General features: G+C 39.9%; 1 protein-coding gene across 4 annotated transcripts in view; it reads left to right on the top strand.

The window, feature by feature from the left end:
• The window catches only part of rimbp2b (RIMS binding protein 2b), a 108381-nt gene that overhangs the window by 6617 nt on the left and 78687 nt on the right, over window positions 1-23077 (top strand). For 3 of the 4 annotated variants that reach the window (XM_085179160.1, XM_085179156.1, XM_085179157.1), the window contains one exon: window positions 13661-13780. The exons of the other annotated variant lie outside the window; for it this stretch is intronic. In XM_085179160.1, the coding sequence (XP_085035286.1) occupies window positions 13661-13780 (120 nt within the window). The remainder of the gene's footprint in view (window positions 1-13660; window positions 13781-23077) is intronic. 4 annotated transcript variants of the gene reach the window in all.

Genomic DNA, 23077 nt, shown 5'->3' with positions numbered 1-23077 from the left:
GTAGCAAGTCAAATGTAAAATTAATAACTGGTTAGGGGGGAAAAAAATCAACATTATCAGCTGTCTGTTTGTGAAGGATTAAAAAATGCAAAACTTTATCTCCACCAGAAAAGTTGTTGTTCCCTGTGGTGCCAGAGGGTAAGACAGCACTTTCCACCCACAGTGCCGCATACTGTGCCAAAGTAAGGACAGCTGTTTGACATAGATTCATAGTCAGTATAAAAAGCGGACATAGCTATTGTAATGTCAACCACTTGAAATGAAAGTTTTCAGCATCTGCATCTTGGTTTCAAAAAACTGGAGGACTGACTGTCAGCTGTTAGCTCACTGGCTAATGACGTGTTTTTTTTATATCTTGCTGCTTTTTGTATAAGTTCATGCTCAAGTTAAAAAACAAAACAAAACACTAAAGCTATTCTGTTATGCCTGTATGCAAAAAATACACTGCACCCAAAATATTTCATAGTTCAGCAATACTGATCAATCTAATAAACGTAAACCTACTCCATCCTACCTATTCTGGTATTTTAAAGAGTACTTAGCAGAAATATTAAGCAACCTAACCAATAAGGTTCTAAAACTCCCCGCAAAAAATAAAAATAAATAGGGAACCACCCACCCTCCACCTCATGATGCTTAATCGACGTAATCAACTTTAATTTGATGCAGTGTGGGAAAAAAAATGCACCGAAATCAATTAATTTTGAAGAATAATTAAATAGATTCAACATCTTTCTTCAACAGAATTGCAGACTGCACAGATGGTACCTTCCCAAAGGAAAAAGTACTATAGCATACTAGGGTACATTAGACTTAATAGTTACTATAAACAGTAATGGACTTCTATACATTTTACATCAGATTAAAATTTTGGGTGTAAGATTTGGATAAATATTTATTAAAAGCTAGACATTTTAAATGAGAATAAGAAAGAAAAATATGTCTTTGTGTCCCCTTTTCCCTGTTAATGCCCTATCGGCCCCCCTTGCTAAACTTTGCTAGATCCGCCCCTGCACAGTTACCAGCAGTCAGCTACGTAGAAAACGATCCTGGTGTAGAAAGTAATAATAAATACATACTAACAACAGCTTAAGCTTAAACGTGCTGCTGTTGTTCAGCCGCTGGTTAACTCTTTCTGGTGCGAAGTGGCCAATAAACAAACAAGAGAGACGGACTTCGCGACAGAAAAGCCGATCAGCTGATCATTGATCAGTTTCATGATCAAAGTAGCAGCAGGAGAGGGAGGGAGAGAGAAGAGGCAGTCAGTCCATATATTGGTTGTTAAGCTTAACGCGGGAATGCTTTATAAACATTCAGAGATGAACTTACACACTTGCTTTACTTCTCTCTGGGATCACTTCCTCAGAGATGAAATGCCGGATTGCTAGCCAGGCTACAAATACACGCAGCTGCTCGATCACGTGATGCATACTGCTCCAACGCGCTATGGTGAGTTCCGCCAGGTCACAAGTTTTGTGAGGTGCTTTTTTGATATTCAGTGGATCGGATTACATTTTAATTTCCCTCCGATATCCAATCCAGTAATTTACGTCAGTATCGGACCGATACCGATACGTAATATCGGATCGGTCCATCTCTATACATAACCAACATTTCTGTTGATCCAGCTGACCAATGGCAGCCACTTTGCAGAAGAGGGAACTTAAGGACACGGGTGCTAAAACTGAGTGTTTCACACAATGTGTGAGCAGACTTGCTGCACCATTGTACAAAATAATTTTGAAACCACGTAAACTGTGAATTTTGTGTATCATTATACAATGGGTGTATAGTTTTGTGGATAAGCCCAATAGCATTACTAAAATGGTAAATGGCCTGTATTTGTATAGCGCTTTACTAATACTAACTAATATGAAGAATTGTCTCCAGTGGTGGTATTGGAGAAAAACATAGATAGAAATGGTCTAAGGTGCTTAACGTGCATAACGTGCTTAACACTTGGGATGTAGGATTGTGAGAGGAGCATGGTTCAGCATGGTCCTGAGTGACTAAAGCTATAGGCTATAGTAACAGCTGGAACACGGCTGCCGTTGGCGTCTGGATGTGGCCTGGATAAGGCACGTGACCCCGCCACAGTGTGAGGCATTAGTAATATGAACAGCAGGGTCCACGGCCGCTGTTACATAACACTATCTTCACTGGGAAATCTCTGTAAAGATGGCTCCGGGAGACTCTGTGACAGCAGAGTGAAAGTAAGTGCATCATCATTGTCTACAACTACATCGCTAGCTCTGATTGTCCCGTGCATGACAAAGCAAACATGTGTCCTCGGGGTATTTCATTTCAAATCTATGCTGCTTTTTTTTTTTTTGTGGCTTTATAAGCCTCAGGACAGATCCACCGTGTGCACATGCTCAGTGTATTTGTGTTCACGAGCTTGTCTCCAAATGTATGTATCGTCTTACGTATGCCTTTACACGTGAGGTTTTACCTATATCTATGTTTATGCTTACATAGTGAACATGATTGTGTCACGCCATGGCTCCTGCAGCTTAAATGTAATGTAAGTAGATTGTGCCAGCTGTCATCACGGAGGCAGTTTGCTGTGGTGGGGACTCGCTGCTGACATCACTGGAGGTCAAAAGGGAGCCACATGCAATTATCTGAGGAATCTGCCTGCATTCATAATTGATTGTTCCTGCATCTGATCAGGGCAGTCCACTCACTCAGTTGGACAACACTGCTGTAGTGTAAACACCCTGAGAGTAGATTCCACAGAAGTTAGCTCTAATAATTGGCTGTTAGGGCGATGCTATTTTTTTGCCTCTAATTTACATGTATGACAGAGTACTGACAAACCTGTAGGGCCTAAACAAAGCTTAGGCTGATGACATAGCTTATGAATCTATGTAGAACTTTCTTAACCATATATAGAAATTACATCAATTATATAAATCGCTGACCTATAACAAAGCCACTCTAGGGGTAAAATCTAGTTTGCTTAACTGATGCAACTTAAAAAGCAATTCAAGTATTTTGCAAATACAGAACAAAGTATTGAATTAGAAAAAAGCTCTATTTAAAAAAACACCAATATAAAATGCCACTTTTGCAATGTACATGAAATGTAGATACTTCATTACAGGTTATATATAATACCCCACTGCGTACCAGAATGTTTGCTTTATTTTGGTATGTAGTTTCTATCAGTTGGACATCTGCTTTCCAGAAAGACCAGCTGGGGGTAGCACACCAAGCAGGATTGCTTAGGTTTCAGTAACAGAGACCTAGAGGTTTCGTCGTGAAACACAGACAACTTCCAGCCATCACGGAAAAATATCTATTCCCCTGCTGGTTGGTTGTAGTTGTCTACTCAAGCTTATAGTTGCCAATAAAAGAACCTTACTTGTACTCTGCAAACATTTGCTAACTAACCACTGAGTGCTAGTGAAACCTGGGAAAAGCGTAACACAAACCAGAAACTGAGAGGAAAAGTTGTGCCTTCCCACTGCAATCAACATGTTTCAGACTTTGAAACTTTGCAACTTTGAAGGCGAACATTCCCAGTTTCCAGTTTGTGTAACACTCTTCACAGTTCAGCTACCACTTAGTGAATATTTGGCCAGTGTCTGTAGACAAGTTGGCGCCTTCCATACAAATTATAGGGAATCTGTGACCAAAGCAATCACAAGGAGGTTTATGGTGCATTACTGTATACTGCTTTCAATCAGTTTTACTATTTTCACCAAGTGACAGTAAGCAACCTCTCGCAGCCACTCTCTAACCAGTCGAGGTTAGAAAGTTTTCCCAAGTGTGGGCCATTAACTGATCTCTAGATCCGAGTTACTGTGATGTAACCAGTATCCAGATCTTTTCTCATATCGTGCACATATAGCATTGTATATTCAATTTCAACCAATGATAATGACAAACTGAAAACATGTCTTTAGATTTCTTTAACGTTTAAGTGCTTGCTCATAGGGCGTCATCCGATTGTTGGGGTTTTCTCTGTATTTATAATATAAAGTCTTTACCTGACAATATACAGCCCTTTGAGGCAACTGTCATTTTGACATTGCGCTCTATTAACAAAATTCAATTTTGTGAACTCAGATCTTCAGTGGTATTCACAGATGTTCTGTAGGGTTTGGTGAACCATTGGCTTAATCTTGTGTTGCTCCATTCTTGGACGAATCTGCCCAAGAGTTAAATACAGGGAAATATCCTTCTGTCTCCTTGTCCCTTCATCTGAGACTCAGTCCCATACACAGTGCTGCCACCACCATGTTTCAGAGTCTTTTACAAACACCAAACAGATTGCTATGTGGCTTTTATTTTGAGTGGTTCACTCAAAGACACAGCCCTGATTGACATAGCGCTTCTTGAATAGTCTTTGCTTTGGCTCACATCTCTACAGAGGACTTTAGAAGCAGTTTTGGAGTGACAGGTGGGTTCCTAGTCTCACCCCTGATCAATGATCTTATTGCTCAGTTTGGCCTTATGGCAAATTCTAGTGAGTATCCTACAGTTTGAGACTTCTACATGAAAGTTACAAAGTGCAGTGTGGTCTTAAAGCACTTGTTAATACCATCATAACAATACTATTAGAAGTTTTAAAGATGATTGAAATCATTAATTATGGGTGGGCTTTGGTGCTGGTGACGTGGGAAATTGCTCACGTATTGCAGAAAGACTCCATACAGAAAGAGTTTAAAGTTTAAAGAGATGTTTGTGTCCCTCTCTGACCTTTCAGCATGTCTGTGCTGGTGGTCAGTTCGGTGAGAGTGAGGGCTATTTGGAGCTGTTCTAAAATGTAGCTGATCGTGCCTGAGGTCGGGGGTTGGGAATGATTATTTGGATCTTGCCGAAATCCACAGGCAGTGATGATTATTTGTCGGGATTTGCTTTGTAATAAAAAAGCTTATCTCCACAGGTTCATCTCAGTCTTTATCTCTGTCTCTACCTTTGTGCTTACTGCGTCTGCTTCGCCCACACTGCACTCAGATGTTACAGGTTAATTTATCCAAACTTACACAATCAGATTTTTTTCCGCTGGGAGCTATTCACGGTCTGCTTTATGTGATGCATTTGCTTTATAGTTAAAAAAAGCAGGCGACAAAAAGCAGGATTTTGTAATGTCTGAAGTGGCTTTTAACGAGATCGAGTCCAGTGTTTGTGTCCTTTATGTGGACACATTCTACTCTGTGTATTGTCCACCATGCTGGAGGTTAATTGCGCGCTCTTTGATAACATATTATTGGCAGGCAGCACCATGGATACGCTGTGCCAGTCACTTCAAGGTACACTAGTTGTTTCTCGACCACTTTTAAAGTTGAGAGTGATTAATGGGATGCTAATGTGCTCCAGAGTTAATGCTCTTGTTTATATGAGGATGTAATTGATTCTGATGTCCTGATCAAGTGAAATTTCACAGCGGATTACTTGAGGGGGAAAAAAAAAGGCTTGTCTCTGGAGTATGTTTTGCCACACAGTCATTTCCTTTTTGTCATTCCAGTTTGCTAACGTTATGAGAAGTTACTCTGCATTGTTTTATGTTATAGGTCTCTACGGGTTTGTAAGCTTGCTGTCCAATCCACTGCCTCTATGCTGGCCCATCAGTGAACGGGGGCATGGGATAATTGCATAAAGAAGCTGTAATAAGGTGGATTGAATTAGCTTTGCCCTGACTAAAATGAATTAAAGAGGTCATCATGACATGCAGACTCTTTAACAGACTCATTACACCTGCTCAACCAATTATATCATAATATGCTGTGTTAACTTAGAGACATTGGGAATCTAGGATTACAACCCAAATGCCTGTATGCTGGAATAATTGTCAGGATTCAATTAGTTTAATTAGCAATGTTTGAAGGCAACAGAGAAAGATGAAAACAACGTTCAGTGGCAATCGTGAGGGTAAAGGAATGTTGATTTTTCTTTCTGCTTTGCCAGACTTGATATTTACACACTGATGATAATGTTTTGTTTTTTAATGTTACTAAATGTAGTCAGGCTTCTATTTATGGCTACACAAATTATATGATCAGGTTGTCAGAACATTATCTGTCAGCTTTTTTGAGGAAATTGCTTAAACAACTAGTCCCAGTTTCTTATTGTGTGAGGATTTTATGCCATCTATCAATTTTCCAATCCACTTATCCAACTCATACATCTCGCATACAGCAAAAGGCAGTTTACTAATCTGGCTCAGTGCAAACACAGAGAGACAAACAACCACAGTCTTTTACGTTTACACCAAAGGCCAATTTAGAATCACCAGTTAAACTAACAAGTAGGGCTGCCACAAACGATTATTTTGATAGTCAACTAGTCACCGATTATTTTTGGGATTAGTCGACTAATCAGATCATGCATCCATTGGACGTACAACGTACAGTTTATTGCACCAGCATGCATCTGCTCTTATATAACTATCATTAGCTTACAGCTTTAAGTGTTTAAGGTATGTGCTAACTAAAAATAAAGACAAGATGATAGTTTATTAAATTTTAATGAAATTTGCAGATTGTTTAGGTGAAGTTGAAACTCAGCCATCTGCTCCTTGCTATCTAAACTATAACAGGACACCGGAGTATATTCTCGAGCACCTCACATTTCTGATAATCAGTTGCCTGCTTCACAGCTGTGTAAACTTTAATAAATTTAACTTTAAACTGTGTAAACTCTAACCTTAACTTTAATCTCAGCCAAACCGATTTACTTAGGAACAAATAAAATACTAAAAAAACCAAACAATAACATTTTTAAGTTATCTAAATGATTTATATATCATCTTTAACCTGAGTAGCGAAAGACCGCAGTAGGTTTGAAAACGTTTTGCTGGGAGTCCGGTGTTCTCACCAGCTCTGGTGAGCCTTGAATCCCGCTCAGCTGGTGGGTAACAGACGTCTCCGAAAACGTTTTGAAAATATGTGGTGTCTTGATAAACTGAGCAGATATTTGAGGTTTACACAGCTACATTCTTGCCTGAAAATATGTTAAACATTTATTTTGTGACCCAGAAAGAATAATAAGAGTAATATTAAAACTAACTAGCTGCCGCCATTGTTGGAAACTGAGCAGGGCCGCGCTACGAATTCTGGGACACAGCTTCTTCTTCTTCGAGGTTTAACGGCAGCTGGCATTCTTGTACATGCAGTGCTGCCATCTTCTGTTTCAGTCCGTTATTACACTCTTAAATCCTACTACTTATTCCTGTGTCTTTTGGGATCTTACAAAGCTTCAAACGACGCGTCGACTATTAAGTTAGTCGACGTAATCGTGACTAGTCGACTAATCGTGGCAGCCCTACTAACAAGCATTGCATTGTGGGAGAAAGTCAGAGTACCTAGCAGACACAGGGAGATCATGGAAACTCCACACAGAAAAGGCCTGGCACAGGAATCTTCTAACCTGCTAACCAGATCTCTGTCATGTTGAGTCAAATGTTTCTCAACTTTCACAAAGTCAGTATTGAGTGGAGGAGATGCCGTGAGGCCACCAATGACTGAAATCACAATACTTTATGTGTGTGGTGAGGATAATTACATTTTGAGCAATTCAGTAGCTGCATGATCTTATAATTACATTCGTATTTTTAAAATAAAAATAAAGACTATAAGATAAACGTCCCTCTGTCTTTATCTCAGAAGCATTGCTGCATCTGTGTGTTCATATAGTAAGGGAGAGATATTCCCTACATGTCCTACTTTGGTGGTACATTGCTAAAAATGTAGTATGTGAGTAGGCTACAATCCAAATGGGTGAACATTATGGTGTCCAATTGTGATCCATTTCATGATTCTACAAGTTAATGTGAAAGTTTGATCCAGAAGGCAGGGAAATGCATTATTCAGTTTCCTGAGCTAGAAACTGCAGTTTGTGCTAAACTTTAAAAGATGTAAGGGCAACTGATACTCTTTCCACCTTTAAACACCTGATTCTCCATTTGACTCCAAGTTTAGTCAAACAGATCACACCAATATTAAGACAAAGCAAACAGTCTATTCTTTGCAGTTCCATTTTTTTCAAAGTTTTCTAATTAATAAAATGAGTCTACTTTACCAATAGAAAACTCCTCATGCCAGAATTCCAGACTATGTCAGAGAACTGTAAGGTTTGCTAACCATTTAGTTTTGGTGCCTAAACCTAACCACATAAGAAAAAGTAAAAAGCAGTTGTTAAGGAAACATTTCATCACATAAAACCAAAACAAAATATAAGACTGGAACTATGGTTGCGGGCTAACTAGCTCTATCACCAGCTCTTCAGCCTCCAGTTGAGGACTTTGCTCTTCAAAAGTGAACTGTAATCTTGTGTGTCTGATGATGTTATGGCTGGTGCCAACTGCACCAAAGCACACCCTGAGCACATCCCTGAGTTGCCAGTGACATCTGACAAGTTGATGTGAAACCATTTTGTGTGACCATTTTGTGTGGCGGTTGGCTTCTATATATACCGTATTCTTCGCACCATAAGGTGCACCGGATTATAAGGAGCATTAACCGAAACAAAACTGTCAGATAAGTTTACTTAACTTTACTTAACTAACTCTTCTTGCTTCCTCCACTTCTGTACCATTGAGACATTAATGGGGCGGTCGTGGCTCAAGAGTTGGGTGTTCGTCTTGTAATCGGAAGGTTGCCGGTTCGAGCCCCGGCTCGGACAGTCTCGGTTGTTGTGTCCTTGGGCAAGACACTTCACCTACCGCCTACTGGTGTTGGCCAGAGGGGCCGATGGCGCCAGCCTCGCCTCTGTCAGTCTGCCCCAGGGCAGCTGTAGCTTCAACTGTAGCTTGCCTTCACCAGTGTATGAATGTGAGAGTGAATGAATAGTGGTATTGTAAAGCGCTTTGAGGGGTCCCGAAAAGCGCTATATAAATGCAATCCATTATTATTAAAGTTGAATTCTCTCGCAGCTGCTCTATTCCCATGTTGTTGCAGTATATTAATGACTAACCTCGTATTGTGGATACGAGGTTCTTAGTTGTTCTTAGTTGTTCTCCTGACTGAAGTTTGGTCCGTTTACAGCATCCTGCCATGCGATTGCATTTGCCCCTAACCATCGGGAACCCTCACGTTAACTTTTATTGAGTGGAAAAAAGTTAGCATTCATCCTCCAGCTTTACTGTAGCTGTATCCCAAAACGAAGGCCGCATCCTTCAGAGGACCCGGCCTTCGTGGTCTATGTGGGCCGGGTCCTTCGAACACTGAGAAGGCCGGAAGTGCGAGGCTGTGAAATGGGACAGTCTACTCTTCAGATTTGCGTCACTGTCTCAGTGGAGTTTAATAAACTCAACCGTCTGCTCCTTGCTGTCTAAAATATATCAGGACACTGGCGTAAATTCTCGACTGTTTCACACACTGTTTGACGTGTATTCAGCTCTGTGAAAATCCCGGAGGAACCCACCCAATGGATTCATAAAGTTTTTTTTAAAGTTTAAGATTATTTATTATTTATTATTTATTATTTATTTATTTAAATTTAATCTAATCTAATAACTTTGATCTAAGCCAAACAGATTTACTATTTATTTACGACAAATAACAAAAACAAATAACACACCGAAAAAAGCCAGTTATCTGAGTGACTTATATATCATGTTTAACCTGATTAGCGAAAGACAGAAGGGGTCTGAAAATGATGAAGCCGGGAGTTCGCTGCTCTCACCGGCTCGAGTGACCATTGACCCCCCCGGCTAGCTATTGAGTGGGTTAGTAACAGACGTCTCCGAAAACATCGGAGCACTTTTCCAAATATGCAATGTCTTGATAAACCAAGCAGATATTTGAAGTTTACACAGCTACTTTGTTAAAAGTTAATTTTGTGACCCAGAAAGATTAATAAGAGTAATATTAAAACTTAGTAGCGGCCGCCATTGTTGGAAACTGGAATTGGCAGGGCTGTGCTATGAATTCTGGGATATGATGGGCCACAAAGGCCACACCCGACCCATCCTTCAAATTCGGGGAAATGAAGGACGGATTTGTCAGCCGCATTTGAAGGAGACGATTAATTGGGACAGCCTTTGTTGCCTGGCTGTGACATAATCAGCCTTCAAATGCGGCCTCCGAAGGATGTAGCCTATGTTTTGGGACCCAGCTAGTGTTTATGTTATGCTAACATAGCTGTGTCGCTAGCAATCACGTAGCACATCATTATATACCAGCTAGTCCAATTTCAGTAACCCTACAAACATCACTGCTGTTTAGTTTTCTGTCTTCATTTATGTTGGAAGTGATAGCAGAGCTGTACATTTTAATTTTCTAAGAAATCTGTCACACAGAACATGCTATATTTAGGTGGGAACTAGCGAGCTAACTTCCTGCTAACTTCTAACGCTGTTAAATTTAATAAATTCTGTTTTCATGGATGCCTGGAAATTAAACTTGATTGTTACACCTGGTAAAGCAGCGCTGATCATTTTATTAAAGATGAAAGAATTTAGACAGTTATTACCTCTCAGTGGTTCGTTTGACTTTGGGACCTGAAGCGGAGTTTGGAACTGGATTGCTCCGTGCGGCTCCTGACTACGGCAGCTGTAATGCTCCGACAAGCCATCAAGCAGTGCAGCCTACCAAAGTTGTAGCATTTTTTGGACAGATTTTTGAGCACCATGTACCACATAAAATCAGTTCGAGGTCAGTAAGCACAACCAGAATTCATACATAAGGTGCACTGGATTATAAAGCGCACTTAATTTTTGAATTTTTGAGAAACCTAAAGGATTTTAAGTGCGCCTTATACTCCAAAAAATATGGTATATTTTCTCTCTATGACTACTGTAGTATATGGATGGACTCTTTAAGGAACAAGCATTTGCGTGGACTTAACAAAGTGCTGGATGTAAACACAAATTGTAATTTTTTCACAAATGTCTATGAAGTGAAGACACACAAATGTGTGTGAATTAGATTAGAGAGAGGAGCTTCCGAGTGACTGAGCACTTATGGGCAGTGAGACGGATGGAGGGAGGGAGTGCATGGCTTTAAGAGTTGTGCCCTGTGGCATGGGTGCGGGGCAGGACAGAGACAGCCTGTGTCCAGATGTCTGTTTGTGTTATGGAGTTTCTAGCACTGCCTCCTTCCATGAGAGACAAACACTAATTGCCCATTGGCCCCGGGTTGGAGATGTGCAGCTGGGGACATGTGGCTAAAAATAGCACTGCTTGTTCCCATGAGTGGCGGGCACACAGCACCATAGCATTAGTATTCAGCACTAAAACATGGCATGGACAAAAAAGGTCATCTTCTGGGCATGGCCACAAATGTCAGGGTGGGGTATACAGCAACACCAACACAGGGTGGTGAGCAGCAAAAAGCACCTTAGGCTTTACCCCCATATGGATCAACCTACTGAACCATTGTCCTCTGTTTGAACACTCGCAGGAAAATGTCACTTGGAAAGAGCCGAGCGAGTGTCATGACATTCCGTGTTTTTGTTTGTAGCCCAGCAGCATCCATGCTGGATCCAGTCTTTCCCTCCGTGGAGCAACAGCCTTCCATGCTTGAGTTGAGTTACAGCTCTTCCTTTATGACACAACAGTAGCATCTGGTTCCACCTGACTGGAGCCATGAATAATTTAACAGGGGGCATTATTATTCCAGCCAGCTCCACTAGCCTGGCAATAACAAGAAGTTTAGGTAGTGCTATCAGTGTTGCTGGCTAAGTGGAGAACATGGAGAGAGGATGTTATTTTAGCCTGTTGCACTCAAAAAAAAAAAAAAAATATATATATATATATATATATATAAAATCTGTTGAATGAATGTAATTTCATCATGCTACCACATTTCCATAGTTGAATGAAAATATTACAAATATCAGTCTTGTTGTTGACATTATTTTCTGTAATTGTCTGCTGTTAACAGGATCCAACATTATCGTTATCACTAGTTCTTCCTCCTTCTTCCTCCCACTTCCTTCAAGCTATTTCCTTATTTTTTTTATGCTAAACGTTCTTCAGCTGCTGTGTAGATTCTCATGAACCGCAGAATTAATTAAGAGTTATTTTGTGTTGAGGATGTTTAGTACTGCTGTAGGTTTGTGCAGACGATACATGTTGGTAAAGCAAAACACCTGGTTGTTTCCATTGTTCTGTGGAGGGGTGAATTTAAGTGCTAGAAGGGGTGAATTGGATTTAAACATGAAATTTCACAGTTTGTGAGCACACAAAAACTGTGGAAAAATGTTACATTTGTCAAAGTTGGATTTCACTAACTGCTCTGTTGAAACAACCAGGTGAAATCAATCTTTGACTCAGTGTCTCATTAAACCCGTACTGTATTGTACCAGACGCTAATTTTATTTTTCTTTGCTATACTTAGCCAATGATATCCCAGATGATCCTCCTTGATGAAACATAATATGATCAAGATTTGTAAAATGGATTTAATTTTTATTCAGTATGACCTGAAATGAGTGACTGAGACCATAAATGCAATAGCAAAGTGTTTACAGAGGTCCAGTAGACTTCTACAGGACCAGAAGTATTTTACAACACATGTAAGAGACTTCATTTTACAGACCTAGAAGCTGCAGCCATCTTTTATCAATATAGCTCATTTCCAGCTTCTGAAATGAGCTATATTGTGATGATGGAAAGACGCTGTCTCTCGAATGAATTAAACCTGCTAACAGTTGTCTTTGGGCACTGAGGACTGGCTAGCTTCTGCTAAATGAAGCTAGACTGTAACACTCCCTACCAAGTCTCAGTTATAGCACAGAGGCTAACAGTAGCCTGGCTAACAATAGAGGACAAACAGATTTCCACACAAAGTCAATCTGTGTGTGTGTGTGATCACTTTGAAACAGCAAAATGTACCTGGAGTATACTAGAAAACAAAACAACGCAGTATAGGATTGAGCTAGATTTGTTAACTATAAACTTATAAAAGTAGTCTGTAACTGGTAGCTCTGAAGATGTGTTAGCTTAACAACCTTCCAACATTTGTTCCTGCTTGCGTTTATTTGAACTTTTTCCGTGGTATGCAGCACGGGCAATAGTTAGCAATGAAAGAGTCACTGTTCTTCTCATTGGGTGCAGACATATAGATCTAGTTTACACCAGCAAGAAGGAGTCATTTAATAACTGTAAACATAATATATTAGTAATCAAGCATTTTCATATCTAAATAATCAAACAAGTGCCTTAGTTGACTTTTTTGATTGTGACATCTTATACTTATGTGGGTTTGTTAGTGCTTAAGAGATATTTTTCAATGATACACGACATTAGCATGTTGCTTGTTTGTTTGCAGATTTGAGAAACTATGTAAAATGAGCTGCTTTGAAATACTTTGATATATATTGAATATAATTTAACTAGCATTTATAGTTAAATGCAGTTGTCGGAGTTTGCTAAAAGCAGCAGGTGGGCAGGTAGTTGAGCATGCTTTGCTGTCAGACTGAATCCGTGAAGATCAATAAAGAGAAACACACATTCTGCTTGCACTGCGTTAGTGTATCTGTTAGAGCTCTTAGAGCTGCTTTCCCACTCAGAACTCCTGCTGGCTGTTAGCAGCCAGTCACCTACACTTACAGATCGAGTGGTAGCAGATTTCATCACCAGTGGGACTCAGCAAAAGTAGTGAAAGGTTATTTGGAATACAGCAAATCCCAACAAAAAAGCTGCACATAAACCTCCCATTGCTATTGTGACAAATAACTCCCCCACCTTCCCTGTCCCCCACTGCAGAGAAATGAAGCTTTTCCTCTCCACCTTTTGGACGAGCTTTGTCTTCTAGAGGACTACAGCCAAGCTCGGCGACTTAACCCAGAGACCCTGAGCCACCAAAGGCTACAGCAGAAGTTACTGGTGAGTTCTCTGTGTGTGAGGGAGATAAAGTCTCGTTAATGCTGAACTTTTCATGGGCCATTAAGGCCGGCTGAAGACCGCTGTCAAGGCGTTTGCTTTCGGCTTTTTTGGCTTTCATGTCCTTCTCCCTGCTTTCGACTGTCAAGTTGTAAACCATGCTTTTCCTCCCAGTTGTTGGTTTAATTTTAAATGAGCTGTGAAAACATATCTGCTGTTCATTTAGAGCCTTCATTGAGCCTGATTAGGGTCAAAGTGGCAGTTTCTTTACTGACCATGTGAACAAACTTTGGCCTTAACCTCTTTCCTGTCTAATAATTACACCAAACCTACAGGAAGATGTTGGTAGCACCCCAAAATGTAGAATGCTTTGAAAGATATCAGGAAAAACAGAATGCAAATATTTGAAAATAATTTAACTGAAAATAGTATAATTTGCCATCATCAGTGGCAGAGATGCCAGCAGGATCAGCAAACTAATCTGCAAGGCTGGAACTATCATTGGTCAGAATTTGGAGGCATTTGAGTCAGCGAGGGTCAGAGGTCACTGAACAAACTGGTCTCCATCATGGACAACCCATCACCCCCGCTCCACTACACACTTCTGAGGGAGCAGAGCTCCTTCTCCCTCAGACTGATTCACCTCGTTGCCATAAAGAAAATGTTAGGAACTCATTCCTGCCATTATCTATAAACTTGTAAAGCAACTCTTCATTCTGTCACAGGTGAACACACCTGTCACAAGCATATTTGTGTATTACGCCTTCATACTGCTGGTTTTCTTAGATTTATAGTGTACATTTTATTTATTAATGCAATTTGCACTTCTCTCTTATATAGTGTCAGTCTTACATTTTACTGTTTTTATCACTTTTGTAAATATATAAATTCCAGCACTACCTCATAGTATAAGGCCTTTTCCAGGCACTTGTGACACTTTTATTTTAATTGCTTGGTTTACATATTGTTTATTGTAGATTACCTATCTGTTTCAGATGCCGAATCTGAGAAATGTTGATTTATTGATTGGGTCAGGGATATTAAAACAATTTAAAGGTTGTGTCATGAAAAACACCTGGTGGAACATCTCACAACTAATGAGATTAATTAGTACCAGCATTACATATAAAAAGAGCATCCCAGAGAGCCTGAATGTTTTAGATGTAAAGATAAGTGGGGCTCGTCATTCAAAGAAAAAAGCCAAGCTCTTATGGCTCTACAGTAAAAACAGACACAAGTCTATGGTAGAAATCTCAGGATGGGTTTAAGAACTCCTGAAAAAAACACTGTCAGTCAACAGAGTTTGTCACTGCATCAGAAAACTGAAGTGAAATCTCTACAATCCAGAGGTCCCACAGGTCTTCTCTGGGCTTGATTTAAGTTGGACCGAAAATTTGAAACAGTCTTTGGAAGCCATGCGTGCCACATTTTCTGGGTTTAAGAGAAGTAGGACCGTTTGGCTTGTCATCAGAGCTCTGTTCAAAAGCCAGCATCCAAGATGTTATTGTGTGGGCCATTGGTCAACATGGCCCACACAATAATATTTCTGAAGGCCATATTAATGGTGAACAGTATATACATGTTTTGGAACAACAAGCAACATAGATGCCATCTATGTTGCTTTTTCAGGGAAACCCTTACATATTACAAAAAGACAATCCCAAAACACTTTCTGGATCTATTCCAGACCTGTCACCCATTTCTTACACTATGAAAGGTATTTCTGAAAAAGGTCCTGAACTGGGGAGCACTTTAATGGCAGTTTATCCCATCACCTCCCAAATGCTTATGAGTGTTAAAAGAAGAGATGATGCAGCACAGTTGAAAAAAACCTTTATTATATTAGACTATTTTTATGAAATTAAAAAAGGATTATTAAAAAAACATTTAGTTTTAGCATTGGATCTGTCGTGTTTGTACAGCTGTATTAAATATCGTCCTTAAATGATTTGCTAATCATTTGATCCTGTTTTTAGTGACATTTGAGAGAACCTTGTGATTTGTTTTTTTTGTTTGTTTTTTTTTAGCTAATGCGGCCAAATTACTGATGAAATTATGCCGTGGTGAAGTATTTGTCTACGATTCCCAAATCAGCATTTACTCAAACCTGCATGCAATGATCACCTAATGGGTCTTCATTCAAATCAGCCTTAAGGTCGAGGTCACATTTACAGGCAATAACTGGTGAATTGTGAGCTACTATGACATTGAGGTTGTATGTTAGTGCTACTACGAGTTGGTGGAAATCGGTTAAGGTAATTTTTTGGACTTAAAGTAATGTTTTATATACATACACACATACTTTTATTTAACAGTACAATTTAAGTGCAGTGAACCTGACTGTACTTTCTCGGGGCGTTAGGACACCCCATAATCGTGTTGCTGAAAATCCAGTGGACGGTAAACTGGAGGTTACTAGTGCAGAGCTGTCTTCCTCCGGCTTCCTCCAGGCTGCGATCTCACAGCGGAGGCTGCTTGTAATTCCCCCGGCTTCCCCTGACGTCTGTGGTTCAATATGAATGAGCTCCATCGATTAGATCTCAGTGTGGTGCCTGTGCAAAGGGAATGCGCGTGCATATATGTATGTGTCTATGTGTGTGCATGGGACTGCTGGCTTTCTCTTCTGTGTCTCCTCAGCACTTACCAGACTGTTGTTTTCACAGAGGGTGATGTTATGGGTGACATCTTTTGGTTGAACCATAAACTGAAGCTTTGTTATTAACAGCTTTTCTGTTGCGCGTTGATGAACAATCTAACTGATGTCCTGATTTTCCTAGCGATAAGAATAACACTGGCACTAACGATAACATAAGGAACTAGCGAAGGTGTTGTCTCTATTAAATTTCTCCTGCCATATTTTGTTGGTTTTGTGAGGAGACAATCTCCAAAAATACAGAAACACCTTCTCGCCTCACATACTGAGAGTGCGGCATTCTGGTGTTAAAGTCCATACTTCTAGTCGATAGGGGTGCAAGGTTAGCACTGCTGACTGTGATTTTATCCAAAATGAGGATAGTGTGAACTTTATTTTTTTAACCTATCTGCCTGCTTGTGACAGGACTGCTTGTTAATTAACAACATTGCTTAAGTGCTGATCTGCCATTTCAGTCACACGCAGCAATATTTGTAAAGCAACCAAACATGATTTCTTTTTAAAGAAAAGTGATATAAATGAATTATTAATTTTTGCCTGGAGGTATTCCTGCAAATCAGTGTGATGGACAGTTATTAGTGCATCTTCCCGTGCCTGCGTTTAACTCGTAGCAGACAAAATGCTTAATGTGGAGTGCTGAGTTTATGGGATTACTTGGCAGGTGGCCTTCTTTTAGTACTAATTACAACCTTGACAACATCCTTGAGTGAGGTACGGTCACACAAAATCTTTTCTATGGTGGTTGCTGGGAAACAAGTGCTTTTAAAGTTAACACACATCCTATCTTGTCATTAGATGGTGTTTTCCACTGCTCAGTCAACAGAGAAATGGACTGGGAGTGACGGGCGTATAAAGGGTGGGTGGTTTTGAAGCAGTGTTGCTGGTTTCCTCAAGCGGAAAAAGAGCTGATTATGAATCTTGAAAGATTGAAGTAGCGTCAGTAATTACTAATACTGCACGGCTCTACGTAAGACCGAGTGATGCAATGAAAAACTGACACGACGCGAGGCACTTCTGCAGTGAGCTTCATTAACCCGCAGCTCTGTTATCATCTCTGACGGAGATGTAATCAACAAGACTGCAAGTGCACTCTAGCAAAGGTGTCTTCCTGGTTGAGAGGCTGTCTTCAACCGTTACACGTTTCTATCTGTGGGTTATACTTTTGCTTTTGGGCCAACCTCATTAAATTTGATCAAACTTTGTTCCGTGTTGTCTTTTTAGGCTTGCAGATTTGTCCTGAAGGAGAAATCTTTGGGTTGTGATTGTCATTCTGCAAAAGTTGGCATGAAAATTTTTTTTTTCTTTGCCAGAGCAACTCATACTGTACGACTGCAAATGTTTTTTGAGATCAGTGTAAACGGCTCATGAAAGAAGCAATTCTCTGCTTTGTGACTTTTGTGAGTTGTGAACCTACTTTGTAAAAATGCAAATCTTTAAAATATTTCATGCAGTTGTAGTCTGCTCTAATATTATTTGAATGTAAAACCGCGCAGAGTTCATACCAACACAATGGTTAGAGTAGCCCCTCCAGCCAAAAATGTCACCTATCTAATAAGTGTGTGTAAAGCAAAGTGTAGAATACAAAGAGAGGAGTTATTGTGTGAGTGAAATGGGTTGCTAATGTTCATTAATGCACAGCAGTATTAAACTACATTGGCCATTATAAGCTACTCATAATTCCAGAACATACAAGCGAATTGCTCATGTATTGCTCAAACCTTCTGGATTGACCTTAGAGGAGGGAAGTCTCTCTCCTATATAAGTGTGTGCTCACCTATGCTTTTCTCATTTGCAAAGCTTTAAGGTAATGAAATTGTTTTCAAAGGTGTCATAAAACAAAAGAAAATGATAAAGTGTTCATCAAGGATCGGTCCACGCAAGCATTTTTAGCACCGAGCATGTGATAGATGTGGGTTACATGAACAGATTTGCTCTTTGAAATGGAGAAATTTACTGGTTTGCTGCCCGATGAAGTAATTTGATGTGTAATCCTTTTGGCAGGGACAGGCAACACAATTCCTTCAGCACAACAACCAAAAAAAAAAAAAAACGAGCTATATATGTCTCCATATCAGTTGTTTTTAATCTATGGTCTTGAATATATCACCTGCATATTTAATACCTATAGTGTTTCTGTCTTCAGTGCTGAGACACGGATCATGGACCCAAAAACATTTTCTTTTATTTTTGGAAAAAAAACCATAACAAAACCTTTTCAGTAGATTTTCATATTTTACTGGTGATTTTGTGCATGCAGTTTTTATGTCACCATGTCCATACAGGCTGAGGTTGATGCTCTCACCTGGTTCTTTCTAACTGCCCAAAAAACTGCCCAAAGATGTTGCCGAGATAGCTTTGAAGTGGAAGGTCTTAATTCTAGAAGGGCTTTGCTTACAATTGTATGTTTAACATCAGAACGGATCAAGTTGCCATGGCAACTGTGCCCTGCTGGTCTGCGTGGTCCCCCTTAATCCCGCTTGCAGCTATATTGATAAGTGATCTGCCTCTGGGAATGTCTCATTGTCACATCTGAGATGAAAAGGGGCAAGATGTATTGGCATGTGAACATTTTCCTCTTGGTTAACTGCCTTTATTCATGACTGTCAGAAGGCCTACAGTCAGGCTTTCAGGTTTATTTCAGCTATGCTTGGTTTAATGGTCAAGTTACTCATCGGGGCCAAGGGATATTAGACTGCTGATCAGATAGATTGGATAAATTGCAGTGACTTTGCAGTGTAGATGTACTAGAGCATCACTTCTAAACAAACCTAACTAAAAATATTCTGTCGCGTCAACTTAACGTCTTATGCACCATCGATGTGAGATTTATCATTTATTCATGCACATTGATATTCAGAACATCTCACAGAAAGTGCTGAGAATCTGTCCCTCTCTTGCCACGATATGACAGCGCTAACCACTGAGCAACTGCTCTTCCCCAGATTGAATGACACTTTAAAGACTTCATCGTGAGGAGACGATGCTACTCCGGCCCTGTTTTCTTGTTTGTTTTTGTACTGCATGACCCTGATTTTCCCCTTATGATTAGTGTTTATTAGCTCACAACACCCACAAAAACATCCATGTGCTTGGGGACAGGATGTTATATGAGACAAACAGGTGTGGGTATGTAGTTATGTGATTTTTTTTTTTTTAATCATTTGTGCATGTATAGATGTTGGAGGCCCTTGCGCTGGGGGCCAACCTCATGTTTACATCACTTGTAATGAAATCAGAGCCGCGTGGCGCCCACACTACAGGCGTCCACTGATCCTCTAATTCAATTACTCCCCTTATTAACGCTCAGATGCTGCTGGCTGACCCTGGACCGCACGCTGTTTTTGCTACACACCATTCACTCTGCAGCTCTTTTTGCTTCTCCAGTGGAATAACTGGTTAGGGTCATCCTGACACCAGTATATTTGTTTATGGTTGGAGCAGCAGAGTTTACATGTGGAGCACTGACCAATCCTGAATATTACATTGGTTCCAGTAAATATCTGGATACTGTGATTATTTTTCAAAGATAATGTTAAAAGACAAAAAACTATCAAATGCTGAGATATTCAGATAAATACTGTTCTTGACTGGTGTTTTTCCCCCGTTATCATCCACAGATCATAACAACAGACTGTATGAAAAAGGGGAAAAAAATGAGCCAACACATGTACAATCTTCTCTTTCAAAATAGAACATCTGATGTCCTATGTGCTATTATGGATTAACAAATTAGCATTCGGCATGAGTCTCCTCCTGCATTACATACAAAACTAAACTGCAATTTTTAAAGGACCATTACACAGGTTTTATTTAGACCTATTTTACAGCTTTTTTTAAACGATAACTTTCATATATGCATGCATATGCATCCATCCTGATGCATTATGTTTCATTTTTTGATTAAGTCACGTAGTATGTTTGCCGTTTATGCCTTAAATGAACCATTAAGTAATCAATTGTATAACCTAACAGAAACTAGACTAAAATGTTCAAATTCAAAGTACTGGTAAAACTGATGTTGAATGATTTTGTTGATATATATTAAAGTCATGCTAGGGAAAACAGGGGTTGGAGACCATGGCCAAAATTATCGTGTGATATTATTGTCTTTGAAATGGTTGTTTTGCAGACGGGGGCTGAGTCTGTGATGACCAGGAGTCTGTTGCTACACTCATAAAGGCTTTGGTGTGTCAAAACAGCAATAAAACTGCAATAGGTCTGAGTAATTCTGATATCACTTTGCAATTGAATTGGGTCAAGTTGATAATTTTAGCAGTCTATTTGTAACAATACAACAATTAACTGTGATAAGCTGTTGAACCTATGGGCAACCAGTTGGTTGCTGCATTTACTTGCAATCGGTCGCCAAAAGAGAAAAAAAGACATTTGCTTCAGACTGTAGTTGAAATTTGCTGTCATTCCAAAGAGGAATGGTTGTTTCTTCTCTGTTATATCCTGACGCAAAAACGCAAACCTTTGAATGTAAACTGTTAGACAGTGTTGCTGTTGGAACTGGGCCCATTGCCTCTGTGCTGTAACAGGTCTGCAAGGACCTGGCATGATGTACGGTGGGATTTAGCACACAGGGTGTCTGTTGCCAGCATGCACGGAGACAAGTGTACACATACACAGACATACATATGCTGCACTTCATGTAGTCAGTGGTTTGGTTTTTGCCCGACCAGATAATACTACACTTCTGACGCACAGACAACGTTAATCACAGCCTCATCAGCAGTAAGCAGAGAGAAGAGATGATTCGCAACCTGCTGACAACAGCCACCTACTTCTACAGCCTGGCCTCTTATGATAGCCGTGGGCATTAGCATCACACTACTCTCTTTCTTTATTCAGTGAAGGTGTGGTACAATGAAGAAGAAAAACACACCATTTGCTGTGAAACATATGAGATAACAGCATGTGACGACATTTAAAAACAACAGAGATGACAGAAACAATGCTTAATGTGAGAGATTAAATGCTGGTGGAAGTGTCTGAAGCTAAGCCGTTTAATGGGTTTATGACAGGTTTGCAGAATCCCCTGTCTTCTGACCCGCTGAGTGCATGCATGTTACTCTACAATGAGGTTAAATCATCGCATGCCCGTGTTCAGGATTTTAAAGTTAAACCTCTGCCAAGTTTCTCAATCTCTCGCCACTGCATTGAGCTTATTAAATTTTCAATCTGCTACGGGCTCTCTTTCCTCACCTCGCAGGATGAATGTGCCCTTTTAATAATGTAACCGGTTTTAACAAGATCGTAAAATGTTCATCTAATTTTCATAAGCTCTGTTAGCAAAGTGACATATTCATATGATGGCAGGAATCTCTTTGGCAGTTCCTCAGTTTTAGCCATGAGAGCGCTGTGAAAATCTATTTTATTTTTATTTTTTTTCACTGCAGCTCCTTGTTGGCTTGGATTGTTGTGCTGAAGTTTACGGCAGCCTTCAGGGGAAGCTGAGGTTGTTTCTGTGTTACCCCCATGGCTCTGAAGTAGTGGCTAGTCATGATATAGGAGATTTAGATTGGCCTTTTGGTAAGTGATAGGGCTCCACTGAATACTCCTATTCTCTTGTTCCTCATCTATAATGTACACGAGTTACACAGAGCTAAAACATGAAAACGCAGCCTTTTCAGATGAAGCCCCTTCAACGTCATGGTTTACATAAATATTTTTGGGGCTGATGAGCGCCATCTCTTTTTCCAGTCTTTAAAACTGTGTGTGCTTCAGTGACATTAGTTGTACTAGTAAAAGGGTCAGGGTGGTGTGAATGCAAACACTGCTAGCTGCTTTCTCTGTGTGTGTGTGTGTTTGTCCTCTCAGGCATTGGTGGATAATGTGACCTTCATAGGGAGATTAAAATATGTAGCAGGCGTGCATTGATTTTTGGACTCACCGCTGGTATATATGGACTCAGCCACTGCATAAATATTGATACTCCTAAAGAAAGATCAGGCATTTTGTGTGTTTGTGCAGTCGAGTGCCAGCTGGGTTTAAAAAAATAAAATAAAATGATAGTACTTTAAATAAAAAATACTTTGTAGAGTGTGTGTTTTAACCTAAATCTGCTTGTGACCCAGCAGCAGCTTAATAAGGTCATTCCTATTATGTGGTGGCTAATTACAATGCCTGTTACTGAAATCCCCAAGCTGCACTGTCAAGTGAAAGAACAGTTTAAAGGGACACTTCATAAACCCAAAATAGTGTTTACCCCTTCATTAATATTTATTTTGATTGTTTTTCTTCAGTTGATTAGTCGATTGATGTTTTTTTTTTTTTTTTTTAACTTTCCAACCACAGTTGGACGTGAATGGCACCGATGACGTGGTCGAGCTGTTGTTAGCCTGCTGAGGAGGAAACCTGACTCCTGACTTTGGTAACACCCTGGTTTATTCTCCAGCGCAGAGACTGCAAATAAAGGATGCATGTAATCTCTGAAAAGTGAAACTCAGTTTGGTAATACTTTAAACCTGTGTTGTTGGGTTTTTTTTAGCATATGTAACAGTCAGTGAGAAAAGTGAGCCTGCCACTTTTTTGACTTGTAAATTCAATAAAACATTTTACCACATATTTCAATAATACAGAACCATCTTCATTTGTTTGAATATGGTCCTGTTTTGAGTAAACTACATGATGAAAGTGGAATA

The sequence above is a fragment of the Neolamprologus multifasciatus genome, chromosome 12 (genome assembly GCF_963576455.1).
Source record: "Neolamprologus multifasciatus chromosome 12, fNeoMul1.2, whole genome shotgun sequence".
Classification (NCBI taxonomy): Eukaryota; Metazoa; Chordata; class Actinopteri; order Cichliformes; family Cichlidae; genus Neolamprologus; species Neolamprologus multifasciatus.
This window is presented reverse-complemented; position numbering and strand designations above follow the sequence as displayed.